Source organism: Symsagittifera roscoffensis, chromosome 3, assembly GCF_963678635.1.
Source record: "Symsagittifera roscoffensis chromosome 3, txSymRosc1.1, whole genome shotgun sequence".
Classification (NCBI taxonomy): Eukaryota; Metazoa; Xenacoelomorpha; order Acoela; family Convolutidae; genus Symsagittifera; species Symsagittifera roscoffensis.
In genome coordinates, this window is record NC_087064.1 from 9,296,863 (window position 1) to 9,321,110 (window position 24,248).

The following is a 24,248-nucleotide window of genomic DNA, read 5'->3' on the forward strand; positions in this document are numbered from 1 at the left end:
CTGCTCAAATTTCATTTGATTGACAACTCCATTAGCGCTACTGTAGAGGAAGGACGGCTAAGATAAATTAACATTACGACGAAGCATTTAATGCTGATTTATGACCTCATTGATAAAATGATACAGTTTTCTGATATATGTATATGCATTTTTATATGGTATGGCTCTATCCAGCTTGTGCACTTAACGTAACTAAACTGAAGGGACTCTTTTGTAATTTAGGTTTTAAAAAGATGATTTTTCTGTAATCCTTTTTGTCAGAAAGATCATAATATATTTTTGCAGAGAGCTTGTTTGTTTACTTAATCGAACTCGTCAAAAGTTAGTTTTCGGCTGGATATTTTGATGTAAACTGTTGAATGAATTGAATTGATGAATTTCTTATTCTAGGGGATATTGGTTTTAAGGCGAAATAATCGAAGATTGAGTTAATATGACGATGATTTGGTAACGGGCTCAATTTCTATTTAACTAAGGTAATTTTGGGTTTATTTGAGAAGGCGAATTTTTCTTTTAGCTAATGTAAATTTTACATTCAACTGAATAATGAGTTGATGAATAAAGTTAAATTCAGTTAAAGTGAATTAACTTAAATTCATCAACCAAAATTTGATGAATAATTTTATTCCAATTTTAGACGAAAATGTAAATAGTCTGTGGCGGTCCATAATGTTATTTCCCAAATGCAATTTATTAATTCTACTAATTGTCAACGCACAGTATGTCAAATCCAAAAATTGTCGAGATGACGGCCCTGTGCGGATTGTTCTCTCCGAAGAGGGGGCCTCTGGTAATATCACTGATGGAGACGAAGCAATTAATTCTGCGCATTGTGAATGGCTAATAGAAAGAAATGAAACTTCATTACGCGGTGCTTCGGTGTCGGTGCAGGTTACTCAACTTGAGACAGAATGTGGCTATGATAACGTTTTTGTTCAGGAAGTTGACCGACTTGGAAATTTTCGCCTAATTGGTGCTCTCAGCGGCCTTCGTGAAAATATCACGCTGACCTCGGACAGCGGAAAAGTATGTTTTTGATATTTCGGAGACATTTTTTCAGAGCGCAGTTAAAATTATTTATGTTTCAGTTACACATTCACATGTTTACGGACGTGAACTTTTTCCTCAAGGGATTCAATGCAACTTATTCAATTAATAAATGTCCTAACAACTGTTCTGGTCACGGGCAGTGTAAACCAGTGGAGTCTGGAGGCTACAAGTGTCAGTGTCAACAATATCCTGTGTATGTTGGCAAAGATTGTAGTTTTCGACAATGCGCCGAGAAGTGTTGGGCGCATAAAGCACAAGGAGAATGTGCAAGAACCTTCGATGTAAGACACCGATTTCTAGTTTTTTATTGTAAACTTTTATTTCTTTTTATGAATGTCTCCAATTTGTTTAGAAGTTTGGCCAATCTAGACAGTTTTGCAAGTGCAATAGTGGAAACATCGGAGAAACTTGCTCCCTGAACTTGAAAGAAGGAGGCGAAGACATTTGGTACAGACTCCAATCACACAAGCCATGGGAGTTCACTGGCCGGATGTCATCAGCATCAGTCTACGTCAAATCGGATGCGCATCCCAGCGAAGGTGCAATATATGTCTTCGGAGGCTTCAATCTGAGCTCAATCATGGATGAGTTTCTCATTTATGATTTCTCTCAAAATCAGTGGCGCTCTGTGGAATTTGGTGCTCACAATGGGTTGAAACCTCCACCTACTATGGGACACACAATGACTGCTGTGGCTGTCAACGGGAATCATGATTTGGTCATAATAGGTGGTCGCGGTGATAATCCGAGTGAACATTCAAAAGAAATTTTCTATTTCAACACAGGTGAGTTAAAGTTATTCTGCAATTTATAAAGTTTTATTGAACTTGAGATGTGGGAACAATGATTTTTATCCAGGTGACAATATTTGGAGGATGTTGCCAAACAAGGGTCCCGATGTTGCGTGGCATACGGCAAACTTGGTCGGCAAATGTCTGATATACATTGTCGGTGGTGAGTTTTTCTCTACTACGTAATTTACTAACTGAACACATTTGCCGCACATAGAACATGATTCCTGACAAAATTTAAAACTTTTGTTAAGTTGTGGTTTTTTGAATTTTTTGACTTTGTGGCTTTCTTTTTCTGTCTGCCAGCTTGCACTGCTAATTTTATGTTGTATCGCAAGTGGCGCGAAGCTCCGTTTTGCATCTGGGTTAGGTTTTTCGAATTCACAATTGAATAAGTATTACTGGGCGCCGTGTTAGTAGCACAACATGTTACAACCAAAATGATGCTAGTAAATAATCTCATAAGGAAAAACTTGTTTCAAAAATTGAAAATAAACTTTTATTTTTTTTTGTAAACGATTGTGGTCAAAAACTGCAAGAATGAGAGGTTTATTTGTAAATTTCCTCAAATTTGTAGTATAATTTAATTGATCGCTCAATCTCTTTTTAAGTTTAATGTCATTTAGTTCGAACAACGGAAAATTTCAGACTTTTTAGCGACACAGCGTTCTGTCGTTATTCGAATCTACGATTAAAAGAGCTTCTTTATGATACCGTACGAGTTTTTGAAATAGTAGCCGGAGCAATAAAAAAAACCTTTTTTTGAGTCTTCAATGAGTCCAAAACATACCTACAACCTTTTGTAGGGCGCAGGAGTGATTACTCATACAATGACGAAGTGCACATTTTGGATTGGTGTGACAACGACAAGAGGTGGAAGTTCAATGTTAGAGTGAATGGACTGAAGGCATCTGTACTTCAGTTGGTGGGCCACTCTACAGTATACGTGGAGAGATACAGATCTCTCTTCATCTTTGGAGGCTTCACACCCATATCGGTCGAGTGAGTTTTTTTTAAACATATTTACGGGACTGGTGATCTTTTTGCTGGGCGTGAATATCTATCATGAGTTTTGCGATATTTTTTTTGCTGGTGAATTACGGTTATGGCCACAAAATGATTTGAAATTTGTCGGAACTCTTTTAATTTCTGTGAAAATTTTGACTACATTTTGGTTTTATATCAATCAGGGAGTTGGGCGAATTAAGGATGTGATCTTGTTGCTGAGAGTAAACATTTGCCAAATGCTAGAGCTCATGGTTGTGAGGGAATTTGTTTCAAAGAAAGCCTGGTCTTTGTTAAGTTTTCAAAACGGACTTTAGTGCCTCTAATTGATTGATGACTAATTTAATTTTTTTTAGCAAAGTCTTAAAATATGCTCTTTTTCGTCTTTTGCTCCGGATTTTTGACTGAAGCTGGATTTTTGAAATTAATTTTACAAATTGAGCTTTTCGACATGGAAATTAAAATTCGCGCTCCCTTTTTGTTCACTTGATTTAAAGGTAAAATATCTTGCAATAAATAAATTAATTGTTTTTTTTAATAAGCATACTAAGTGACAGTAACTGCTTCGAATGAATATTCTTAGTTTGTTTTATTTCCAGGGCATCTGAGAGGAGAAACAATCTGTTCGTGTTCAACACAGAGCAGAATTTCCTGTCTGAGTGGGCCACTGGACATCAGACGGAGGCTGCCAGACCCCCCAGTATGGCTTACCACACTGCCACAGTGCTCGGAAACTACATGGTCATTTTTGGTGAGCAGATTGTCAAGTAATAAATATCAGTTCTGAACCATTTTTTTTTTCAAAAGTTACGTCAGTATTGTTTTCTGTTTACTTGTGTTCATTGAATCTTTTCCAACATAGCCTGTAAGTTGGCTGTTTTTTTTCCAGGAAAGGTCCATAATTTCATCCCCACTTTTTAAATTTTAACTATGTCGACCTTTGATTTATATTGAAGCTCGCCTCCAAAAAAAACAGGTTGATACAATTTTCTCTAATTCGACGTGTTCGATCAAAAAAGATCAAAAGATTTTACCCATTTTGTAGCGGTGCTGAAGTGATTACGTCTCCGTTTCTCAATCAAAAGGTCGATGTTTGAGGCCCACCATGATCTGTGCTTGTCGCTTGAGGGTGAGGCAGCATTATATAGCCCAGAAAATATTAATAAGTTCAATAGAATTCTTAACCAGGGGCACACAGTATTGGCCGTTTAAAAGCCTGTGCTCTCCGGATTTTCAGTAACTAGTGTTTTGGCACTTCAAATGTTAGTAGCTCTGTTGTTTACGGCAGTCTAGTTGCATGCCTGATGCTTGTGGTTGGATTCACAAAGAGGGAAGTTTTTTCGAATGTGTGATTAATAGTTTTTCTTGCCCCTTTCTTTGTTTTATCTTTTCAAAGCAACTGGATGGTGTTTTCCATCTTGTGTTTCTGAAAAGCAGCTTCATCTCTGTGTCGCAATGTTAGGGCGAGAATAGTTCAAGATTTTTTCTACCAATTTTTCTACAAGGTTTCATATAAAGATCGCTCAGGTTCAAAAGATAGGTGTATCGAAGTAGTCTTAGTCGTGCGTTCAGCTAGTTGGTTGCACGATGTCTGTGGTTTGATTCCCGGAAAGGGTAGATGATTCTCAAAACTCGTTAGTATTTTTTGCCTATTTTAAAGCTATGTTGTGTTTGTTGCTTATTTGAGAAGTTCAGCTTCGCCATTGTGTCGTAACTTTGGGATAGAATTTTTGTTCGAGAATATTCCTACAATAATAATCCTACAAGCCTTTATGTAAAATTCGCACAGGCTTAAGTTTTTCCCAAAAATTGAGGAGAAAAACCAAGTTGATAATTTTTGCTTTTTAGACTGATATAGATATACAAGGGGCTAAATTTTCAGTTGCTTTCAGTGGCGGATCCAGGATTTCTTCGAGGGGGGGGGGGGGGAATTGGGAGGATTTTCAAAAAAATTTTCGATCTTTTTTTTAAGGTCGACCAAAGTGAATTTCCGAGCTCTCCAAAAGCACTAAAAAGACCCTGTTTTGGTAAAATTTTCTGCGCTGCAGCCAAAATTTCCCCTCAAAATTATTATATGTTGGCGCCAAAGGCGCCTTTAGAAAATTTTTAAGGCCAGTCAGCCAAAAGTGGATATCTCAAAATATTACAAAAGGGGACCTTTTGGGTCGGCAGGGGGTCGAATCTCGGAGGGGAGGGAGAGTCCGCCCCCTCCCCCCTAAATCCGCCCTGGTTGATTTGTTCTTTGTTTGGTTTGGTAGTGGTTATACGGTCACTTCACTTTTTCCAACCAAAGCTTGCGCAAAGTTTATACGTTAGTTGTACAGTATATGATCCAGCTATAGTTTTTATGAAAGCTTGTAATTTATTGCCTGATTACTAAGAATATATTGAGTGAACGTTACTGTAGCTCCGAAGGCCTGGATTCGAAAACCGCAGTATCATTTTTTTAAATTTTGAAAATATCTGACATTTTGTCGCTTTTTTCTTTTGTCTTTTTTGGAGCTGTGTTTGGCATTTTCCACTTGTGTTGGCAGAGCTGTTTTTGGGCCGCTGTTTTTGGGCCGAGAAAGTAGTTAAAATGGTTGTGTGTAAAACATATAAAAATAACTCTTTGACTCGGTTTATTAATAATGCTAATGGCAGGTAGCATAGCTGAATCCAACCATTAAGTTGACACAATTCGCAGACTTTTCTTTATTTAGAATACTGGGCGAAACTGGTCCTCTTGAAAGTGGTCTCATATGTTCAATTACCAGACAATATTTAGAAATAAAAGTCGAACTTTGAGACGAATGTTTGCGAATGGGGTGTTGTTCAGTGGTCGCTTTCTACTTTTTTGCCCCCAGTCCTGCTCAGTGCAGGACCAACACTTCTATTTTTCTATTTACTTAACATGTCTGCATATCTGTTTCAGGGGGGACGGCCTACTCGCACAAACGAAAGAGAGACCGCGGAGCTGATGACATGTGCTATGGAAATGAACTCTACTTTCTACACTTGGACTGTGTTTTGTGGACCGATAAATCTAATCTTTCGCCCTCAGACAAAGGTACATGTAATACCACTGCAGAGTAATTTTTGATTGAATAATTGTTGCGCAATAATTTGACCTGACTGTCGTTTATGTACTTTTTTTTATGTTTTTTTTTCAGCGCATAGATGTTTCTAACATGCGGGAATGTTTCGCGAAGTGTACTTCTTTTTATTTTTAGTTGGGTTATATGTTCGAATCAGTTAATTGTTAATTAATGTTGACTGAATTTTGCGTTGCAGCAAATGAGCGAATCAAGTTTTTGATCATGGACATCAAAGACTTATTGCGGGAGGAAATGATAAGAGATAATTCAAGTGGGTACAAATAGTTGGAGATGAGTTTTTATTTCATCCAACCAATTTAATCTGAGTAGTGTTGATAGCATCGGTTTGTTTCGAAGGATTGTTTTGAACTTAATTAGCAGATTTGATTCAAGAGATCTTCAGTATTGAACTTAATTATGACTTGGTGCTGATGGACTGTTTTCGGGTGTAGCTCATTTTTCTATTGTTTGGTTTGATTTGGAGTGTCGCATTGATTGTTTCCAGCACTGCTGCATACAATTTAAAGAAGATTTGAAGCCTTTTCCCTTCAATTCATTTTGTGTAAATTACCAGGAAACCACATATCTCTACCTAAACCAAAATCAAAAGAGTTTCCATGTATTCTTTTTGCTTTTGAACATGAGTCATCAAGTAAATTTGAAGCTCTGGTAAAAAAAATTGGTACCATGTTGGAATCGCATATGATGCGCATACAAATCCCCTGAAGGTAGTATAAAAGTAGCATAAAAGTTATTCTTTTCAGTCTATGCCTTCGAGGACGCAAAATCGAAATTTGCGGATATTTCACCCATTGGTATGTGAAAAAATATTGCAAAGGCACTCATGCCTTCAACACGTTATGGCATTGACTTTTATGAGTTAACATTCAAATAATCATCTCTCAAGCATAACAAAGCAACACCTATTGCGATTATTACCACAGCCCACCTATTTTAAACGCTTCATTCTATTCGATCCATCTTCAATATTTTACGTTCTTTTTGCTCAAAATTTGACGTGGCTTGTTTTGATCACGTTTGTTCACCGTTTTTTTTCTTATTGGTTGTTTAATGTCTCAATGTTAGACATAAAAGTCTATTTAATGGTAAAATTGCTTTAAAAAATCATGCTGACAGATGTCATTAAATTAAATTTTTAGTAACTGCAATCTATGAAAAGATATAGAAATTAAAAATTGATGTGTATCTTTTGTCTTGAACATTGAAACATTGGAAAATATGAATGAGTGAATTCGCTTTTTAATGTCCTTTAAACTATCAATGTTTTGTGTGTGCTCCCTTTTTGGCATTAAAATCAATTCATTACCATAATGTGCTCCTAATTTATTCTAATCAGTTAAAAATATTCAGTGAAAGAATAAAATCAGCCGTTTAAGTTTGCAAGTTTTTCATCGGCCTTTGTTTAACTGTGTGATATGTTTGGTATTTGCATGGTCCTGTTTGTTTGACTTTCAATCTAGACTTTTTAGGTCAAGTTAAAATAAAAATCAAACGCAATGAATGGCGGTTAAAGAGAGAAAGTGTGTTTTTCTTTATCCGCACTTCTGTCAATGAAACAGATATTTGGAATATGGGCGGAATAAGTGATATAAGACTCAAAATGTGATTATGAAAGCTAACTTTCACTCGTGTTCTTGAATATAGACGTGTATTTTTTGTTACGCCGTATGACTTTCTAAGGTCAACTTTCTTTTCAGGTCATCGAGCTTGCATGGCCTCGCTTATTTTCTACACTGGTCACAAAAAAGTCTCAGATCAAGCGCCAATATGTTCTTAGTCACTAAAAATAACGCACAATTTTTTTATAACCGTTTATGACCTTAATCTAATGCTTAAATTAAGTAAAGAGATGGAATTCTGGAGACAAGAAAGTCGGTCTTGCTGATGGTTGAAAGAAGTAACTTTTGGCTACAAAAACTTCTAAATTCAAACTTTAAATTCTAAACTCAAAACCCTTTTTATCTCAACTCCAGAATTGTTTGTTCAATCATCGGAATGATCGATTCTTTTTCTGGCACTGTTTTGTGACTTAGTGTATTGCACTGTTGTTGAATTCTGTCGCGTTTGCTTATCATAATGTTCATTTAGAAGACAGGGGTCCCCCTCTGAGTTTGAATGACCAGAGAGCCCTGACGGGACTCTACGACCGTAAGATACTTGTGCAAATCGTAAAACTGTACCGAATAAGGTGTAATGTTCTGTACATGTAATGGCAATAACCATCAAGCATATCTGTTTTGAAGCCGAAACATTTTTTGTTGTACCAACCGGAGACCTTTTGATTGATGTTATATTTAAAAACGCCAATTTAGGGGCTCAATTCAGACAAATTAATCTTCAAACCATTATGATGATATTTTTCGGCTTCAAGGCAGTTCGGTTTATTGGTCTAAAATTACCAGAAACATGTACAGGTGGTGTAAAATTTACTTACACGTGAAAAACTCTTCCCTTCAATACCCCTACTACCAACTTTTCTGAACTGTCGACCTCATGGCGAGAAAATTAATCGAGATATTTACTGATTAAAATTGAATGATTAATTGCGCCACCCCTGGTTTTGATTAATACATGTACGTGAAAGGTGATGGATCATGTATATTGGAGTCCATTGTTTGTGATTGTGAAGGAAGGTGATGGGAACCTATTGTTACGTCACGTTTTATGTTACGTCATACGCCAAATCTGAATATCAGTTTGAATATCATGTTTAAAAATGGACTGAGTTAATCAGAAGGTTTTGTTAAGCTAAAGATCGATTGAGCTACTGATGATTGCTTAGCTGATACGTATATATAAGTGTTAGATTTTCTAGCTTTTTTTGTTTGAATCAAAGAAAAAAAAATGTAAAAAATAAGTAGAAAATGATCAGAATTTGGCTAGAAAATTAAATTTGATTGATGACTAAGAATTTGACAAGTCAAGTGACAGCTACGCGAGAAATCTTCAAGAAAATGAGGCGCCGTGTGATGAATAATTTGTCCCGAGTTCAAAAATATGCCACGTTTTAAAGCATCGATTGAATAGGTGTATAGACGGGACCGTTAGTTAAAAAAAAGAAGGACTATTTAGAAGAGAAAAGGATTAGAGTTACCTAAGCTTCCGCGATTTGTTACGCAATTCGCATTTGAGTTGCAAATGCCATGCACAGAAAAAAGGAGTATATACCACCAATGCGCCTGAAGAAAATGCACCTATGAAAACTGTTTTCATCCCACGATATTATTCTCTGTTAAAACACACATGCATGCAATGGTAAAATAAGCGAAGTGAAATGGCAAGCAACTAGTTCTTTTTTCTTTTATTCATCCAAACTCCTACGCGCACCTTTTCGCTGTAATTGGGTGCAGAATGGAAGCAATACTAAGCCCATGCTTTGGTTTATTCCGCACTTGGAAACAGAAACGATGCGCATAGTTTGAAAAAAAAAATAAAATATTTGACAATTTTTTGAAAAGTAATTTTTTTGTGAAATTATCTTTTTTTTTTGTCTAAGAAGGAAGGATTTTAGGTTGTTGCTTGATAGACGTATCAATGGTTTGGTGTGTTATCGTTCTATTGCTTTATCGTCATATATTAATTATAATCAGAAGTCTTGTGTGTCTTTTGGGTGTTCATGTGAAAGAATCAAAAATAACCTTCACCTAACGGAGCTGTTTGAAAATGGAGAGGAATAAACATGCACGCTTCTCAGTATTTAAATTTAAAAATTTGGTTTAATTTGGGTTAATTGAGCTAGTCTGTTTAGATTTGTCGATTCAGTCGAGACCTCCGAGCAAGCGATATGGTCACATGATGTTGAATTTGACTGAAAATGTACTTCTGGTGATCGGAGGATTCGACGGGACTCCTTTAGGAGATATGTATGCATTCAAGGTACTCTCAATTTGATCAAATTTTGTTTGTTTTGACTGTTCTTTACGACAAAACTCATTTGTTTAGTTATAGATGTTAAGACAAATTTTGAATCATTGTTTGATGCAAATGATATCATTGGGGTTTTGGGAAATAAGGCGCCAAAATGACCTTTGCATGTAAGATTTGTAAGCAAGTAAACATTGTCAGATGGCGAATTGTTGACGTTTTCGAATAACTGGTACTAATTTCTCGATATCAAATCGATCTTAATCAAAATCATGTACAATAACGAAGCTCTGTGCAACGTCCAGGTAAAAAAATGGTTCCTTGATTATGTCTGCGATTTGATAATTATAATTACGCAGAAAAATCAAAATGTTTGAATGAAAATTGAAGTTGATCAATGTTTAAAAAAATCGAAGAATATTTGAGAAAATATAAAATATATAGTGTATTGATCAACCCCTCCTAAATTGCAAGACACCGCTTGTCATGTCAGATGATCATATCATTTTACGTTTATGCTAGAGCAGATGAAATGAATGTTTATTAATCGTGAGTCGAAAAATTCTATCATGTTCTTAACTCTCGAAATACAAATTGTCTATTTTAATTCAACTGAAAAATGAAAAACATAACTCAAACTGTTCTCATACGTTCATCCTCACTTACAATCAAGAAATTCTTCCGACAAAAATTATTCAGTAGATGTAAAGCTAAATAAGGAAGTAATTGAAACATCGGCTATTGCAATTAGCCCTATTGCATAAAGCTCAACCCCCACCCCACGTTTTAAAGTTTCCATTTTCATATTACTTATGCATGCTTTTTATGGATAAGTTCGCAATTTTTCATTAAAGGTGGAAAGATTAAGTATGCTCAGACTAATTATATTGTTCACCCAGTAAAATTTCATTGCATTATTACTACCTTCAAAAAGTTTTCAAAATTGAAATTTCAAATTTGGGTGAAAGTGAAATCGGAAATTGATTGGATTTTTAATGTTTTAAGCGCTGAATATACCCTGTATAAATAAATCTTTTACTAATCCAACCTTGCAGATGTTTAACCCGGGAGTGGAACCCGTTTTCGTGCGAAACCACTTCCGATCTAACAGTGACGAGGACCAGGTAAGTCTGAAGTGACCAGTAAACTCAACCCAGTAAAATCAGTATACCGCGTTGTTATGTCGTAATATTACGTAATGTTATGTAATGTTACTGTATGGGATGCCAGTGGCTTAAATGCAGTCAGTTAATTCATATTGTTAGTAAAATCGATGTTACGTTATCATACCAATTGGAATTTTCCTGAATAAAAAATCGAAATTATTTGCTCTCAGTGGATTTCAATATACATCTTTTATAACCTAGGAGTACAGAAAAAATCAGCTTCTCCATATTTCATAAACTTGAAAAGAGTTTGCAGAACAAAAAATCAATTATGGTAAAATTTGAGCTGTTTGAGAAAAAAATGTTTTTTTTTTTTTTTTTTTTTTTTTTTTTTGGGAAAGTTCCAATTTCTCTCTGCGTTCGTTGTAATCAGTGCTATAGTTTAAAGTATGCAAATTTTCGTTGTGCGCGAGTAGGGTGACTTGTTTGGTCGCCGTTGACGTTAACACTGAATTTTTCAACCGAAAGAAAAAAATTGTCTCACTTGACATTTATTTTATCTTAGCTCAATCAAAGTTCAAAATTCCTGCTGCGACTTTAGTAATTTTTAAAGTGGCGTTTGATTAACTCAAGGGAATTTAGAAAGGAATTATTTTTGAGCAATTCAATCAACACACAATAACTGAGGAAAAGACGTGAAAGTAAACCCTTTAACCCCTTAATTTATAAATGTGGGGCTTGTTTAGATGTTTGTTTCTTCAAAAACCAGCCCTTATCTGCAGCTGATCAAAATTTCTGGTCAATTCATTAGTTTTCTTGGAAATCTCTTATGAGCCTTTTTGATCACTAACCAGGTTCATTAGTGTTATAAATGCCTACATCATTGAGCATTTTTTCAAGTTGTTAGCTCATGACCAAGTCATGTTGGTGTTCCCTTCCCTCCCCCCCCCCTCGTCGGAAGGTTATATACGAAATTGTTTTTAAAAACCTTAATAAAATTATCGAGAGGATTTTTTGAAGAGGAGAAAGCAGTTTTGCATTGCCCTAGGTGATGTTAATATCATGCGCTGCATTTGGTATTTAAACTATGTAAGTGGCTCAGTGTTGTTTTTAATTTAGTCAAATGGCTCTTCTACCGTCCCACACTCACCAGATAAAAACCCGATTTTATCTTTTTAATTATTTGACCAATCTTTTTACGAACTTGTATCTATAAAGGCAACAAAGTTTGTTCGTTTTTTGGTAATTATTTTACATGACAATTAGACAACGTGAAAAAAAGTTAAATGAAAAATATTTGTGGGTAAACGATAGAAGAGCCGGAGAAATAATTTCTTTCTGAATTATGAGTCACCATTTTTGGCAGGTGTCGGAACTGGTGGTGCCCTCGGATACCTCATCTGGTGGAAGTGGGAGTCCCTGTACGAAAGTGAACAACGAGCAGGAGTGTCTAGGTCACCCTGAGTGTGCTTGGTGCAGAAACAAGAAGGGAATGGGAATCGATAGTTGTCTACACAGAAACTCAAATCCAAAGGTATATTTTTCATATAAATGATGTTCTGCTCAGGTCGTTATAGTTGCTGCCAAAAAAGAATTGCTGTGTAAAGTTTTAGATTTGCAATTAGCGTCTTTGCACTTTCTTTGCACTTTCTTTGCCTTGTTTTTACCCTGTATCTTTTTAACCTGTTCGCAACTTTTCAATTTTGTCGCGTGGTGCCCCCCGCCGGTGTGTAAGTTTTAAAACGATTTCTTTTCACAGTCCGATGGTGATTTCTTTTTTGTACTGATCTCTTAATTATGGTAATTGATGTTTCATATAGCAGCTACCGCGATCTGTAATGGTTAGCTGTTTTTTTTCCCGCTGAGAATGTATTCGGTTTTAAGTGTAAAAGAACGAATTGTTTGTCATATATATATATATATAAGGTTGTAGTTCTTTTTCTTTTATATGTCTTATTCAAATTCGATTTTTCGCTGTTGTACTTTTGGTTTTTTAAAGTAGAGCTCATTTACTTCCTTTGTTAAAAGGAAGGCAAACTCCACTCTCGAACAGCAAAAAGTGTAAAGATCACAAAAAACGTGATCGACTTCTAGTTTCGAAAACGGAATTTGATTTTCCGATTTCTCAGCGAAATAAAAAATCATTAACGCATGATCCAGTCTTCTCAATTTGGGTTTATTTTATCAAGAAAGTGTCAACCATAAATTGTTCTAGAAATTCAAAGAGTTTTGAGGCCAACTTTTTTTTTGAAATTCGTAATTTTCATAAGTTAAGATTTTCCAAAAATTAGGTCAGTATTGACTCTTCTCCAAATGTCTGTTGGTTGTTTTTTTTTTCTGGAAAGGTTCTAAATTTCATCCCAGCCTTTTTTGATTTTTACTGGTTCGATTTCTTTTGAAGATGTACTTTTTTCAGAAATCGAAAGTTGCAAATGTTCAAAAATTTCAGTCTACTTTTTTTGGTTTCCTTGTTCTTTTAGACTTTTCCAGCCATCTGTTGGCTCTGTTTTTTGGCTTATTAGTCTTCGTCTGATTCTTTGTCCGAATTTGGCTTTCGTTGTTTTTCCTGCTCAAACGATCAACTCCATCCCCTTTAAATGTAATATCTGGTTTCCAACCATTGTATATATATAATGATCAAATTTTGCGCTTATTTTTGCCAATGATTTTTCGATTTTCTGGTTATCGTCTGAAGGTATTTAGGTTTAGTTTCTAAATGGTTTATTTTACTGCGTGAGTGCGTGTGCTTGTGAAGTGACCTATATAGGAGAGTTGCTAGGCTTTTCTGAAACTTTTTCCTTTTAGTTGTTTTTTGGTTTATTTCTCAAATATGACCACGCTAATTTTTCACGCTCGAATCTTGTTTTTTCGGGGTTTGAAATTGGATTTCTCAATGTTCCTTACCAGGCGCGGATCTAGGAATTTCTCGAGGGGGGGGGGCGGATTTAAAGAAAAATTTGAAAATTTTTTCGACTATTTTTGTTTTTAGGTCGACCAAATTGAATATAAGAGCTCTCCCAAAACACTACAAAGACCCTAATTTGACAAATTTTTACGCGCCTCACCCCCCTCTAAATCCGCTACTGTTCCTTACGCTTTTATGTTCTCTTTCCTTACTCTTTGACACGTTTCCAACTGTCTGTTGGCTACGGTTTTGTTTCTTGAGACAATATGTTGACCTCTATGTTACAAGCTTAGCTAAAATATGCATTTTCTCCATATTCTCATGGTTTTTTGATGCTCATACTAAAAATTTTGAAGATAACTCATAGAATGATTTTCTGTAGCAAATTTGTGGATCTGAAGACAACTTCCTGAGGAGCTACTGTCCAGGCGTCTGTTCTGCTCTGACAGACTGTCAATCTTGTGCTTTATGGGGCTCAGGGCAGGTCAACCAGGTGAGCTGCGGATGGTGCGCCCACACACGGAAGTGCATGCCCAAAAACGAAATAGCGGCGTGCATCAACGATGCCGAAATTGAACAGTGGAATGGATACCTGAAGATGAACAAAGATCCGATGACTAACCAAGTTCCCTTCATAGATTCATTCGACTCCTGTCAGAAAGCGGAAAACTTCAGAGGAATTATTCTGGAGGAGCGGCAATACCCTCAGAACGAGCATTTACCTCACGGCGTTTACTTTCTGACCGACAGCGAAAGATACCAAAAATTTATGGCTGAGAGGTTACTGCGACTTCCTAAAGATATATGGGGCAGTGTGAAAAACGAAGGAAACCAAGAAGACGTAATAGTTTACAGCACTTCGTTCAACGTTTCTTTTCAAACTAAACAAAGAGACGAGAAATTCCAGCTGGATGTGGTGACAACTCGAGCTCTGAAGTCGGCTTTTGAAATTTCGAACGAACAAGGTTACTCGGCATCAACTCAATGTATCGGTGACTCATCAGAGGACGTGGAGTGCCTAACAAAAGCGATCGAAGCTTACTCAGACGTGAAAATTAATTATGAGTACAAACTAAAGCCCCTAGAAATCGAAGGCCAACGTTCAGGTTTCACAATGGGTCTTAGGATAATAGGGAAAAAAGACAAAAAGTTTGAACTGATTCCTAGTTCCTACATCTTCCCGGCTGTTTTGTGGACCCAAGAAGAGTGCGAGTCGCAGAAATCCTGTTTTGCATGTCTTCGGAACCCGGCTTGTGGCTGGTACTCTTCGAGTGATAGACCAGTGGATGCACAGTGTTATCATAAATCTGGAACAAGTAAAACCTTAGTTATCGCTCCGGAACATTGTGTGAATTGTTCCGACTTCACATCTTGTACGTCTTGTGTTGACATGGAAAATAACCAACAGTGTATTTGGTGGCAACAAGATGCTGTGTTGATAAAGGGCGAACATCCGAGATGCATTGAGAAGCCACCTGTTGATAGCTCTATTGCAGGTGAAAACCCAACGAGAGCAGACCAATGTCACAACCCGTGCACCGAACGCAAAACATGCGGGGATTGCACGAGTAAAAAAGACCCCTCATCCCACTGTGCGTGGTGTGACGACCCTCCCGTTTGTTTCCCTTTCCAATCGTACCTGACATCGTTCCCATACGGATCCTGCAAGTCCTGGGTGGACTCGAGTCTCGGAGATCATCAATCGAAGCAGCTATGTAAAAGCTGCAGCGAGCATACCACGTGCGCGGACTGTGTTGCTCAGTTTGGATGTGGATATTGTTACAGCGACACAAGTGGTGTTTGTGTTTCGGGAAACTTCTTGCCTGGCGATTCGAACCAGAACGCGTACTGTCGTGCACGTCTCCCAAGGTTGAAAAATGTTTGGAATTATACGTACAATGCGTGTCCAGTTGAGAATTGTTTGAAAACTGGCTGTGATAAACCATTTTCATGTGAGAGAAGCGAAGAGAACGCTGAAGATTATGAATGCAGATGTCCAACCGGTACAACTTTGAGTAAAGATGGAACTTCTTGTGAAGAGACGTGCGATCCTCTTTGTATTCACGGCGTGTGTGTCGAAGTGGATCAAAGCTACAAATGTAAGTGCTTTCAAGGGTACACAGGGAAGGACTGCAACAGAGATTGCGGGTGCAACAAGCGGGCAAATTGCACAAGCGTGGGACGGTGTGGACAGTGCGAAACTGGATACAAAGGATCCAGATGTGACCAATGCGACGAAATGTACTTCAAAAGTGAGAAAAGCGACAAGTATGCTACGGTGTGTCAACCGTGCGAGTGTAACGGACATGGAGTTGGATGTGACGCAAGCGGTGAGTGTACGTGTGTGAATAACACTATCGGTCGGAACTGCGAAAAATGTGCGGAGAGCTATTACGGAGATCCGAGAAATGGAGGAATTTGTTATAAAGGATGCTCTAGCGGTCAAGCAGTGTTGACAAATACCCAGGGTATAATTTACCTCGGATCCAAAGGTGGAAGCGAAATAACAAATGCGAAAAATATGTCTTCTTGTATTTGGAAAATTACACACAGCAAACAATCTGGATTGCAAGACAAACAACCTTCTTTTACTCCGTGGATGGTTCTGAAAATAACACGAATTAACGTTCTCTGCAATTACCAATTTGTGAATGTGTATGACGGTGAACCAAGTAACGTTCACGGCATCAATGGTGACTCGTCATCTCTTGACGACTCACCATCCTCACGACCTTCGTCGTCTGTTTCGGCGAGTTCCTCTCGACTCCTCGGATCTTTTTGTGGTCGAACGACCTCTGATCAAACTCCGGAGCGTGTAGTTATTGCTAAATCGGGAGTGATGACTATTGTCTTCAATACAAAGAAGCGTGAGGGTACTGGTACCAATGCATTGCAGTTCTTCGAAGCCGAACACACAGTATTGACTGCTCCTTGCCCTGATAAGAAACACTTCAAAGAGACCTCAGGCTCAAGTGCGTCTGGAAGTTCAATATGTACATGTGCTGATGGTTGGGGAGGTCATCTTTGTAGAGTTCCATTGTGTGATAATTCTGCTGGACGCCCATGCGCTAATGGCAAAATATGCCTGCCTAGTGGATTGTGCGACTGTTGGCCGACTTACTTTGGCTCAAATTGTACAGAAGAAATCAAAGAACCTCCAGAAATCCGAAGGTTTGAAGTCAAAACTTCAGACAAGTTTGCGATGTATAACTTGGAGTATGATGATCTTTTGGAAGACGCCGAAGGAAACTCTGAGAAAGCCAGAAGTGGTCATAGCATGGTCGCGCTGTCTAACCAGATCTTCATAATTGGCGGGAATCTCGCTAAGTCACCAACGTCCCCGCCAAGAATAATGACCTTCAACACAATTGAAAGAACTTTAGATTTCTTCACCAACGCTGGACTGCACAACAATATACACTACTCACTTTCTGCGGCTGCTATTGTAGAGGAGAAATCGGTACTCAGTGCAGAAAGTAGTATGAACAAAAAAGTCAATGCTGTTTTTATTTACGGAGGATTTGGTAGCGGGCTGTCAATCAGTGGAAGCATGCAAGTACAATATTTGGCAGATGTCGGATCTAGCTCAATCACAGACTCCTCGATGTCGATGAATTACGTCGAGGTTCCCAATTGGGTTCCGAAGTTAGTGGGACACACGATGACCGCGGCCAAACTTCCGAAAAGCTCCGAACAAAGCATACTTTTGATCATCGGTGGATACTCGCCAGACGAAGGATACAACAATATGACTATTCTATATCACGTGGACACTAGTAAATTCGTAGCGCTACAACTTAAGGGTGATTACCCTCTAGGAATATACTGCCATTCCACTGTATATTACAGAGACGCGGAAGCGTTCTACGTTTACGGAGGCATGTTGTATGATACGTGGGGATCTCAAAAAGTAGACCTAAGTCGCACGTTATTTTTGGTCACTATTGAGAGTCGGAGTGCCGATTTGTCTGAGTGGAAAGCAGTTTGGACCATTATAAAACCGAAAGACGGAAGAACACCACCAAAAATGATGTTGCATAAATCTGTGGTCGTCAATGATTACATGGTAGTGCTAGGAGGAAGAACGCATGATCATGACTTTACTAACAAAACGTATATTTACCAACTGAAGTGTAATACATGGATGATTCCGGGTGTAAATTTACCGAGTGATAGTTTCGTTAACTTGGGTTTGTGGGAACCTGTCATCGGTCACGACGCAGTTGCTATTGGAAACAAAATTTACATTTTCGGGGGTTTCAACGGTCGCTATCTTTCGAGAGTCGTTAGCTTACTAATGCCTCTGGATATCTGCAACTTGTTAAGTACCAAAAGCTTTACCTCCACCGGACGACGCGAATCTAGTTCAGTTGCAATGGACAGATGCTTCAAGGTGTCAGGGTGTATGTACTGTTCTGAAGACCAGTCTTGCAAACGTTACGAGCCAGGGAATCGAAAGTGTATGCCGAACCGTGATTCACTTAGAGGGACAAACGCGTGTCACTCTTCGATTGCGAACAGTAAAGTGAACTTGAAGCCGACCTGCGAGGCACTAACGAGTTGCACTGAATGTCTAGCCCCGGATCCTTTCTCAAAAGCACCTTCACCTTGTCATTGGTGTAAAAAGTGTCAAATGCAGCGATGTATTTCAAAAGGACTGTCGTGTAATTCGCTCCAGGTGACTTGTGAAAATAATGACTTCACAACCTATTCATCTCGAGAGTTTTGTCCGGAGCACAATGTGTGTGTTGCTTCGACGTGCTCTCAGTGCATGGCAATTCAAGATCGACAGCAAGAATCCAACGACAAAAGATTAGAGTGTATTTTCACACAAAATGCAAGGAGTGAGTCAAATTACGAGGGCTCTAAGCAAGTGATCAATGCGAATCCAATTTTTGACTGGAGTTGTCAGAAATACTACAGCCAGATTGGAATTGTGAGACAGAATCTGGGCGACTATACCAAGTTTGGAGGAGCAACCACCCTAGAGACTTGTCCGAGGAGGTGTTCCGAGTACCTCGACTGCAAGTGAGTAATTTAGCACATGTTATGAATAGCACTTAAAATGGATTGATTTGAATGAAACAATTAATTTTATCTTGCCAGAAATAAATTTTATCTTGGTTATTGTTCTGATATAATTTTATGGTGTTTTAAATTTTTGAATTACTGCATTCAAATATTGTAGTGTCGCTGGAGAAATTTTAAGTCTAAAGTTTTGGATACTAAGAACGTTACCATTTGTTGCAGATCGTGTCTGGACTCTCGCGGGGGATCTGACTCGGGCTGGAGGAGTTGCTTCTGGGCTACTGGACTAGACAGGTGCATATCTCCGACTTTTGAGCCAGTTTTGTGTTTGGACGGAGTATGTGACATGGTTGTCCGCGGATCGGCCGACCAGTGTCCGAAACCATGCGAGTCATTCTCTCGATGTATCGATTGTGTCAATATGCGTCACTGTGGTTACTGTTCACTTCAGAGTTCTAACCCAGAAATCGGAGGTCGAGGTATTTGTCTAGCCGGTAACTTAGATGGACCCAATTCGGAAGGTGGTAGATGCACGAGTGATTCGGTGATTTCGGCTTTCATCCAAGAACGAGACGAGTCCTCACATCCGGGAGGTCACGGAGGCTTCTCACCGATTGGACAGCTTCCCGGTGAGTTCGACGGACTGTCGGGACATCAGTGGGGATACCAGTCGTGTAGCGATGAAAATGAGTGTCGAAATGGACACCACGATTGCGACTTAGAGCGAGAAGTTTGCGAGGATTGCAAGCGAGACAAAGAAGCTTGTCCTCTTGGGTACCTGTGTCAGTGTAAAGACAAGTACAAGAGAAATGAAAATACTAAATTATGCGAGCCCCAGTGTGATCCCGAATGCGGACCCCACGGAGCTTGTTCAGCGCCTGACGTGTGTGATTGTGACTTCGGGTATGCGGGAGATAGATGTTTGGAGAAATGCGCTTGTAACGAGAACAGTAATTGTGACATCAAGAAACCCATCGAAGATCCAAAGTATTGTACCAAATGTCTTTTCAGTACGAATTCAGAAGAAACAAAATGCAGCCAATGTAATGCGACGTATTACGGAGTTGCCACCAACTTACAAGTACAGCCCCAGAGTCGTTGTAAAAGTTGTCTCGATTTATGCAACAACAAAACTTCAATTTGCTACTGGGACAACTTAAAACAAGATGAATCCAAAATTACCGTAAGTTTATGTTTAAAGAATTGAGAGAACTTTGACAACCGACTAGAGATGATCGGTGTTGGGTTGCAATGTTATTTTTTGCTCAAAAAAACTATCAGTGTCAAACAAAGTTCCACATTTTTAATTACACTTGCGAAAGCAAGTGTCTTGTAATCGGGAACTAGAACTTTTTTCCCGTAAACAGCTTTTCTCACATCCTAACTTAAAATGAACTTGATTCTCGTGTGGTGTATCATTGACCACCTGCTCGTTTAATCCCTCATGTCTCTTATAACGTTTAGTTCGAAATTGGCTTCTTGGGTTTTGCTCGTTCTTTTCCTGAGGGTCGATTTTTCTGTCAATTCCGTTTCAAATGATCGGTTTATCAGTCATCGGACCAAAAAGACGTCTCGGCCAATGTTTGGTTACTTCTTTCTTTCGTGTTTGACTCCGTTCGTTCCCATTCCATTTGGTACCGCGTTCGTCTTGGCTGGTTGTTTCCAATGTTTCTAGAAGCTTTTTGTCAATAATTGTTTTTTTAATCCAAGGAGTTGAGAATCCAAGGAGTTTTAATCATGAGAATGTAATCAAGAGAATGTGTATAAATTTGGTCAGGCAAGCATTTCTAAAAAGTTTTTATGATGTGATTAATACTTAGAGCTTAGCTTTATCATCAAAAGGGTCTTTCTACACAAGCAAAGCTTATGTGAAAGTATGAATTCTCTTTTTTTTTCAACCTAATTCGCAAATATTAGTGTTCATTTTGAAAGAGTTCTTTTATTGTAGTGTGTGCATAAGATTAAAAAAAACAGCTATTAAGTACAACCAATGCTAAGGATATTTACACTGACTTTTATATTACAAATAGCCTTTTAGCTTCAAGGTATCATGCGACTGTAGCGTAGAAGGGAAGGAGACCCGCAACAAAATAAGGGTTCGAACCTGGGCAGGGTCTGATGTTTTCAATGAACTTTTTCGTATGCTATTTGAAAATTGTTCCTTCTATAACTCGAGGCATTTTCTTGGTAAGTTTTTTTTCAATAGTTTTTTTTTAATTGACTGGTACTGTTAATGCGTCATCATTGGTTTGCGTCACTAAGCAATTATAAAGACTCATAATTGGCGTGAGTCACTTAAGAAATTATGTAAACTCAAAGTTTTAATCTTTCACATTTTCCCAGTAGCGTTATCGGTCATATTTTTGCTTGTGGCGAAGTGCAACTTCGCCTCTGTGTTCATCATGAGAATCTAATCAAGTCCAGTCAGGAATATGGGGAACCAATGAATTTTTTAAAACTGTTTTTTGAAAAAATGTTTGCTCACCCACCTGGCAAAAATAAGCCGACTGGGAATTGTTCTTGGCCATTGTTCCGGCTCCGTTTTTGTTTTCATCACTGAAAGAGTTGGCGGGTGACAAAGGTATTGTTGGAATGGTCTTTGGTGCCACTGAAATCAAAAAGAAATCCTGGTAGGACATTTCTTGAACAGTTCACAGTTGGTTAATTAAATCACTCTTCAAAATTACCAACTTAGGAATTGATGGCTCCAGTCTTCTCGACGTTGGAAATCTGCAACGCCGGTTTTTCTTCTATTTGGCGAATTAGCAGGGCCTTGTCATACGTGGTAATTTCAGGCTTCAATTGAAAATACTGGCATGCTTCATCTTCCATTGTCAAGCCTAGCAGTTGACTAATTTGTGGATGATTGGGGTCGGTGTTAATTATGACGAAGTCCATCATAGCTCGATGCGGGCAGTTCAGGCGGTCTGTTTTTATGTGCGAAAAGTTTCCTGCATTATCTTTCGGAAGCGTGACATATATTCTTTGGTGAAATCTTGTGTCAGCTTAGACAGCTCCTCATTATAACATGTTTTCACGCGCGAAATTGCAAGCTCCTATTTTGAACGAAGGTCATCAAAACCGTCGGTTATACGTTTCACGGCCTTTTAAAAGTTTGCTCAATTAGTTATTGGCTGTTCTTGGGAGGCTTGACGGTAAAAATATGGCAAAACAGATAACAGTGAGTGATTATGAAATGGCGCGAGCCAAAAAAGCGGCGATCGTTTAGACTGGCACAGCCTGTCCAATTCAATTTCACAAACGCTCAGATGCTATCTAGCATGCAAGCTATGTAGAAAAAATCTTAACTTCATCAAAGACCCATATATGAGACTCACTTACATTGACAAACGCACACACACACAGACAAACACACACACAAACAAACAAAAAGACTGAAATATGCCAAGGATATTAAATGATAAACTGACGCTTTAATGATGCTGACGATTATATAGAAATAATCAATAAATGAGAAAGTGAGAGTCGATCGATCGCGATATGCAGAAGAAAATAAGTTAGACACCCTTTCAGAGGGGCAGGGGGTAAACTTTGAGGGGAGAAACGCGTGCGTGAGGGGTGGCTAGTGTTGTTTTTCGTAAATCGTTTCATTGGGAAACCATTTCATGTGGTCAAGGCGTGCGTGGGGGGAGAGATGGGTTCAATTCGTCGGTGGAAGGGGGGGGGGGGGGTGAACCACTTAACATTATAAAAGGGAACTGATTCAAACAAAATGGTTTTCAGTTTAACCAGTTCCTCGTAAACTTAACCATAAGTTAGCACGCGTAGAAGTTCAAAGAATGGAAAGCGAAAGTAAATGTGCATTGAGCCTACTTTTTTTAAAACTTTGTTTGTTTGTTCAATTGGACAAAATATATCTATTCTGAAACAAGAAATGAATTGTTAAACGTTACGCTCGATAGCCTTTTAAACATTGACTCTGAAAATTCTTAAGCATTGCGTTCAGTTAAACCTTGCCTCCATAGCGCTTTGCGACTTTCCTGTAAAATATAATATTGAAGTTATTTGATTAGTGAACCTTAGCAACTTCTAGAGGGCTTCTCACTTGGCCTAGAGGTAACGTGATTGCCTCCGAAACATATGGGCAGGAGTTCGAATCCCGGCCTGAGCCTTTCTTTTCAAAAATAAAATATAGAATTAAAAAAGTTTAGTTGCCACATGCAGAAATTTTTCAGGCGGTCAGCAATTTTTTTCGTAGATGCATGTGTTTTCGATGTGTTCCTCTAATTTATCAAATTAAAAGACCTGAGTGTGTATATTTCTTTTAGTTCAATTTTGTTCCGCTTGATAGCTTCATACGTCCTAAATGTTTTCGGCTTATGTTTTTTTACTTATTTGCCTTGATTGCTGTCGTTTCAAGGAAAACAATGATTGATTAAAATTCAGGTAGTTTGTCTTGCAGCAGTTTAAAGTTATCAAACTTAATTGCTGAAAGTTTTTCCATGTTAACAATTTATGGAATTTTTTGTTTTGTAAAGCGGCTGTTTTTGGCTTAATGAACGCGTTGTCGACTTGCTGGAAATAAAGACTCATTTAATGCTTTTTGTTGTGTTTCTTGAATATTTTGATTTTTTTAAAGAGTAGATGAATGTCGTTCAGACTCTTATATAGGGCGCGATTATTTTTTTCCAGGAATTTTACTTAAGTTTACTTTTCGCGGTTTGACTTAGTGGTTAATACAAAGGGAACTGAATACATTTTAAAAAAGAAGGAACTTAGAGTTGGGATAGTACCGGTACTAGTAAATTTGGTACCAGTACATGTGCTAGTACGTACTGGTACGTACGGTACTGGTTTTAGGTGGTACTAGTACATAGCCAACTCTAGTGGAACGGTAAAAAGGGTACGGAGTGAAAGGTAGGGGGTGCATCCGAATAATGATCATTGTAGGGATGAAAAGAAGGATGCGGGGCGGGGATTAATTGACACCTGGACATAGTCAGCGCTATAATTCAAAGAAAATGGTTTTCAGTTCAACCAGTTCCTCGTAAACGTAACCATAAGTTAGCACGCGTAGAAGTTCAAAGAATGGAAAGCGAAAGTAAATGTGCTTTGAGCCTACTTTTTACAAAAACTTTGTATGTTTGTTCAATTGGACAAAATATATCTATTGTGAAACAAGAAATGAATTGTTAAACCTTACACTTGATAGCCTTTTAAACATTGACTCTGAAAGTTCTTAAGCATTGCGTTCAGTTAAACCTTGCCTCCATAGCGCTTTGCGACTTTCCTGTAAAATATAATATTGAAGTTATTTTATTAGTGAACCTTAGCAACTTCGAGAGGGTTACTCACTTGGCCTAGAGGTAACGTGATTGCCTCCGAACCCTATGGGCAGGAGTTCGAATCCCGACCTGAGCCTTTCTTTACAAAAATAAAA

At 38.2% G+C, this 24,248-nt stretch overlaps 1 protein-coding gene across 6 annotated transcripts in view; it reads left to right on the top strand.

The window, feature by feature from the left end:
- Nucleotides 1–640: 640 nt before the first annotated feature.
- Nucleotides 641–24,248, top strand: part of LOC134842650 (multiple epidermal growth factor-like domains protein 8) — a 29,020-nt gene continuing 5,412 nt past the window's right edge. Inside the window, exons 1-14 of one of the 6 annotated variants that reach the window (XM_063859090.1) lie at nt 641–1,026; nt 1,089–1,331; nt 1,403–1,835; nt 1,909–2,004; nt 2,648–2,843; nt 3,446–3,597; nt 5,761–5,895; nt 6,688–6,738; nt 8,033–8,092; nt 9,693–9,820; nt 10,864–10,932; nt 12,281–12,448; nt 14,202–18,847; nt 19,070–20,030. In XM_063859090.1, the coding sequence (XP_063715160.1) occupies nt 670–1,026; nt 1,089–1,331; nt 1,403–1,835; nt 1,909–2,004; nt 2,648–2,843; nt 3,446–3,597; nt 5,761–5,895; nt 6,688–6,738; nt 8,033–8,092; nt 9,693–9,820; nt 10,864–10,932; nt 12,281–12,448; nt 14,202–18,847; nt 19,070–20,030 (7,695 nt within the window). In that variant the 5' untranslated portion in view covers nt 641–669. Of the gene's footprint in view, nt 1,027–1,088; nt 1,332–1,402; nt 1,836–1,908; nt 2,005–2,647; nt 2,844–3,445; nt 3,598–5,760; nt 5,896–6,119; nt 6,195–6,687; nt 6,739–8,032; nt 8,093–9,692; nt 9,821–10,863; nt 10,933–12,280; nt 12,449–14,201; nt 18,848–19,069; nt 20,031–24,248 lie in introns of all 6 variants that reach the window. The other 5 variants (XM_063859091.1, XM_063859094.1, XM_063859093.1 and 2 more) reach the window with 5 other exon arrangements.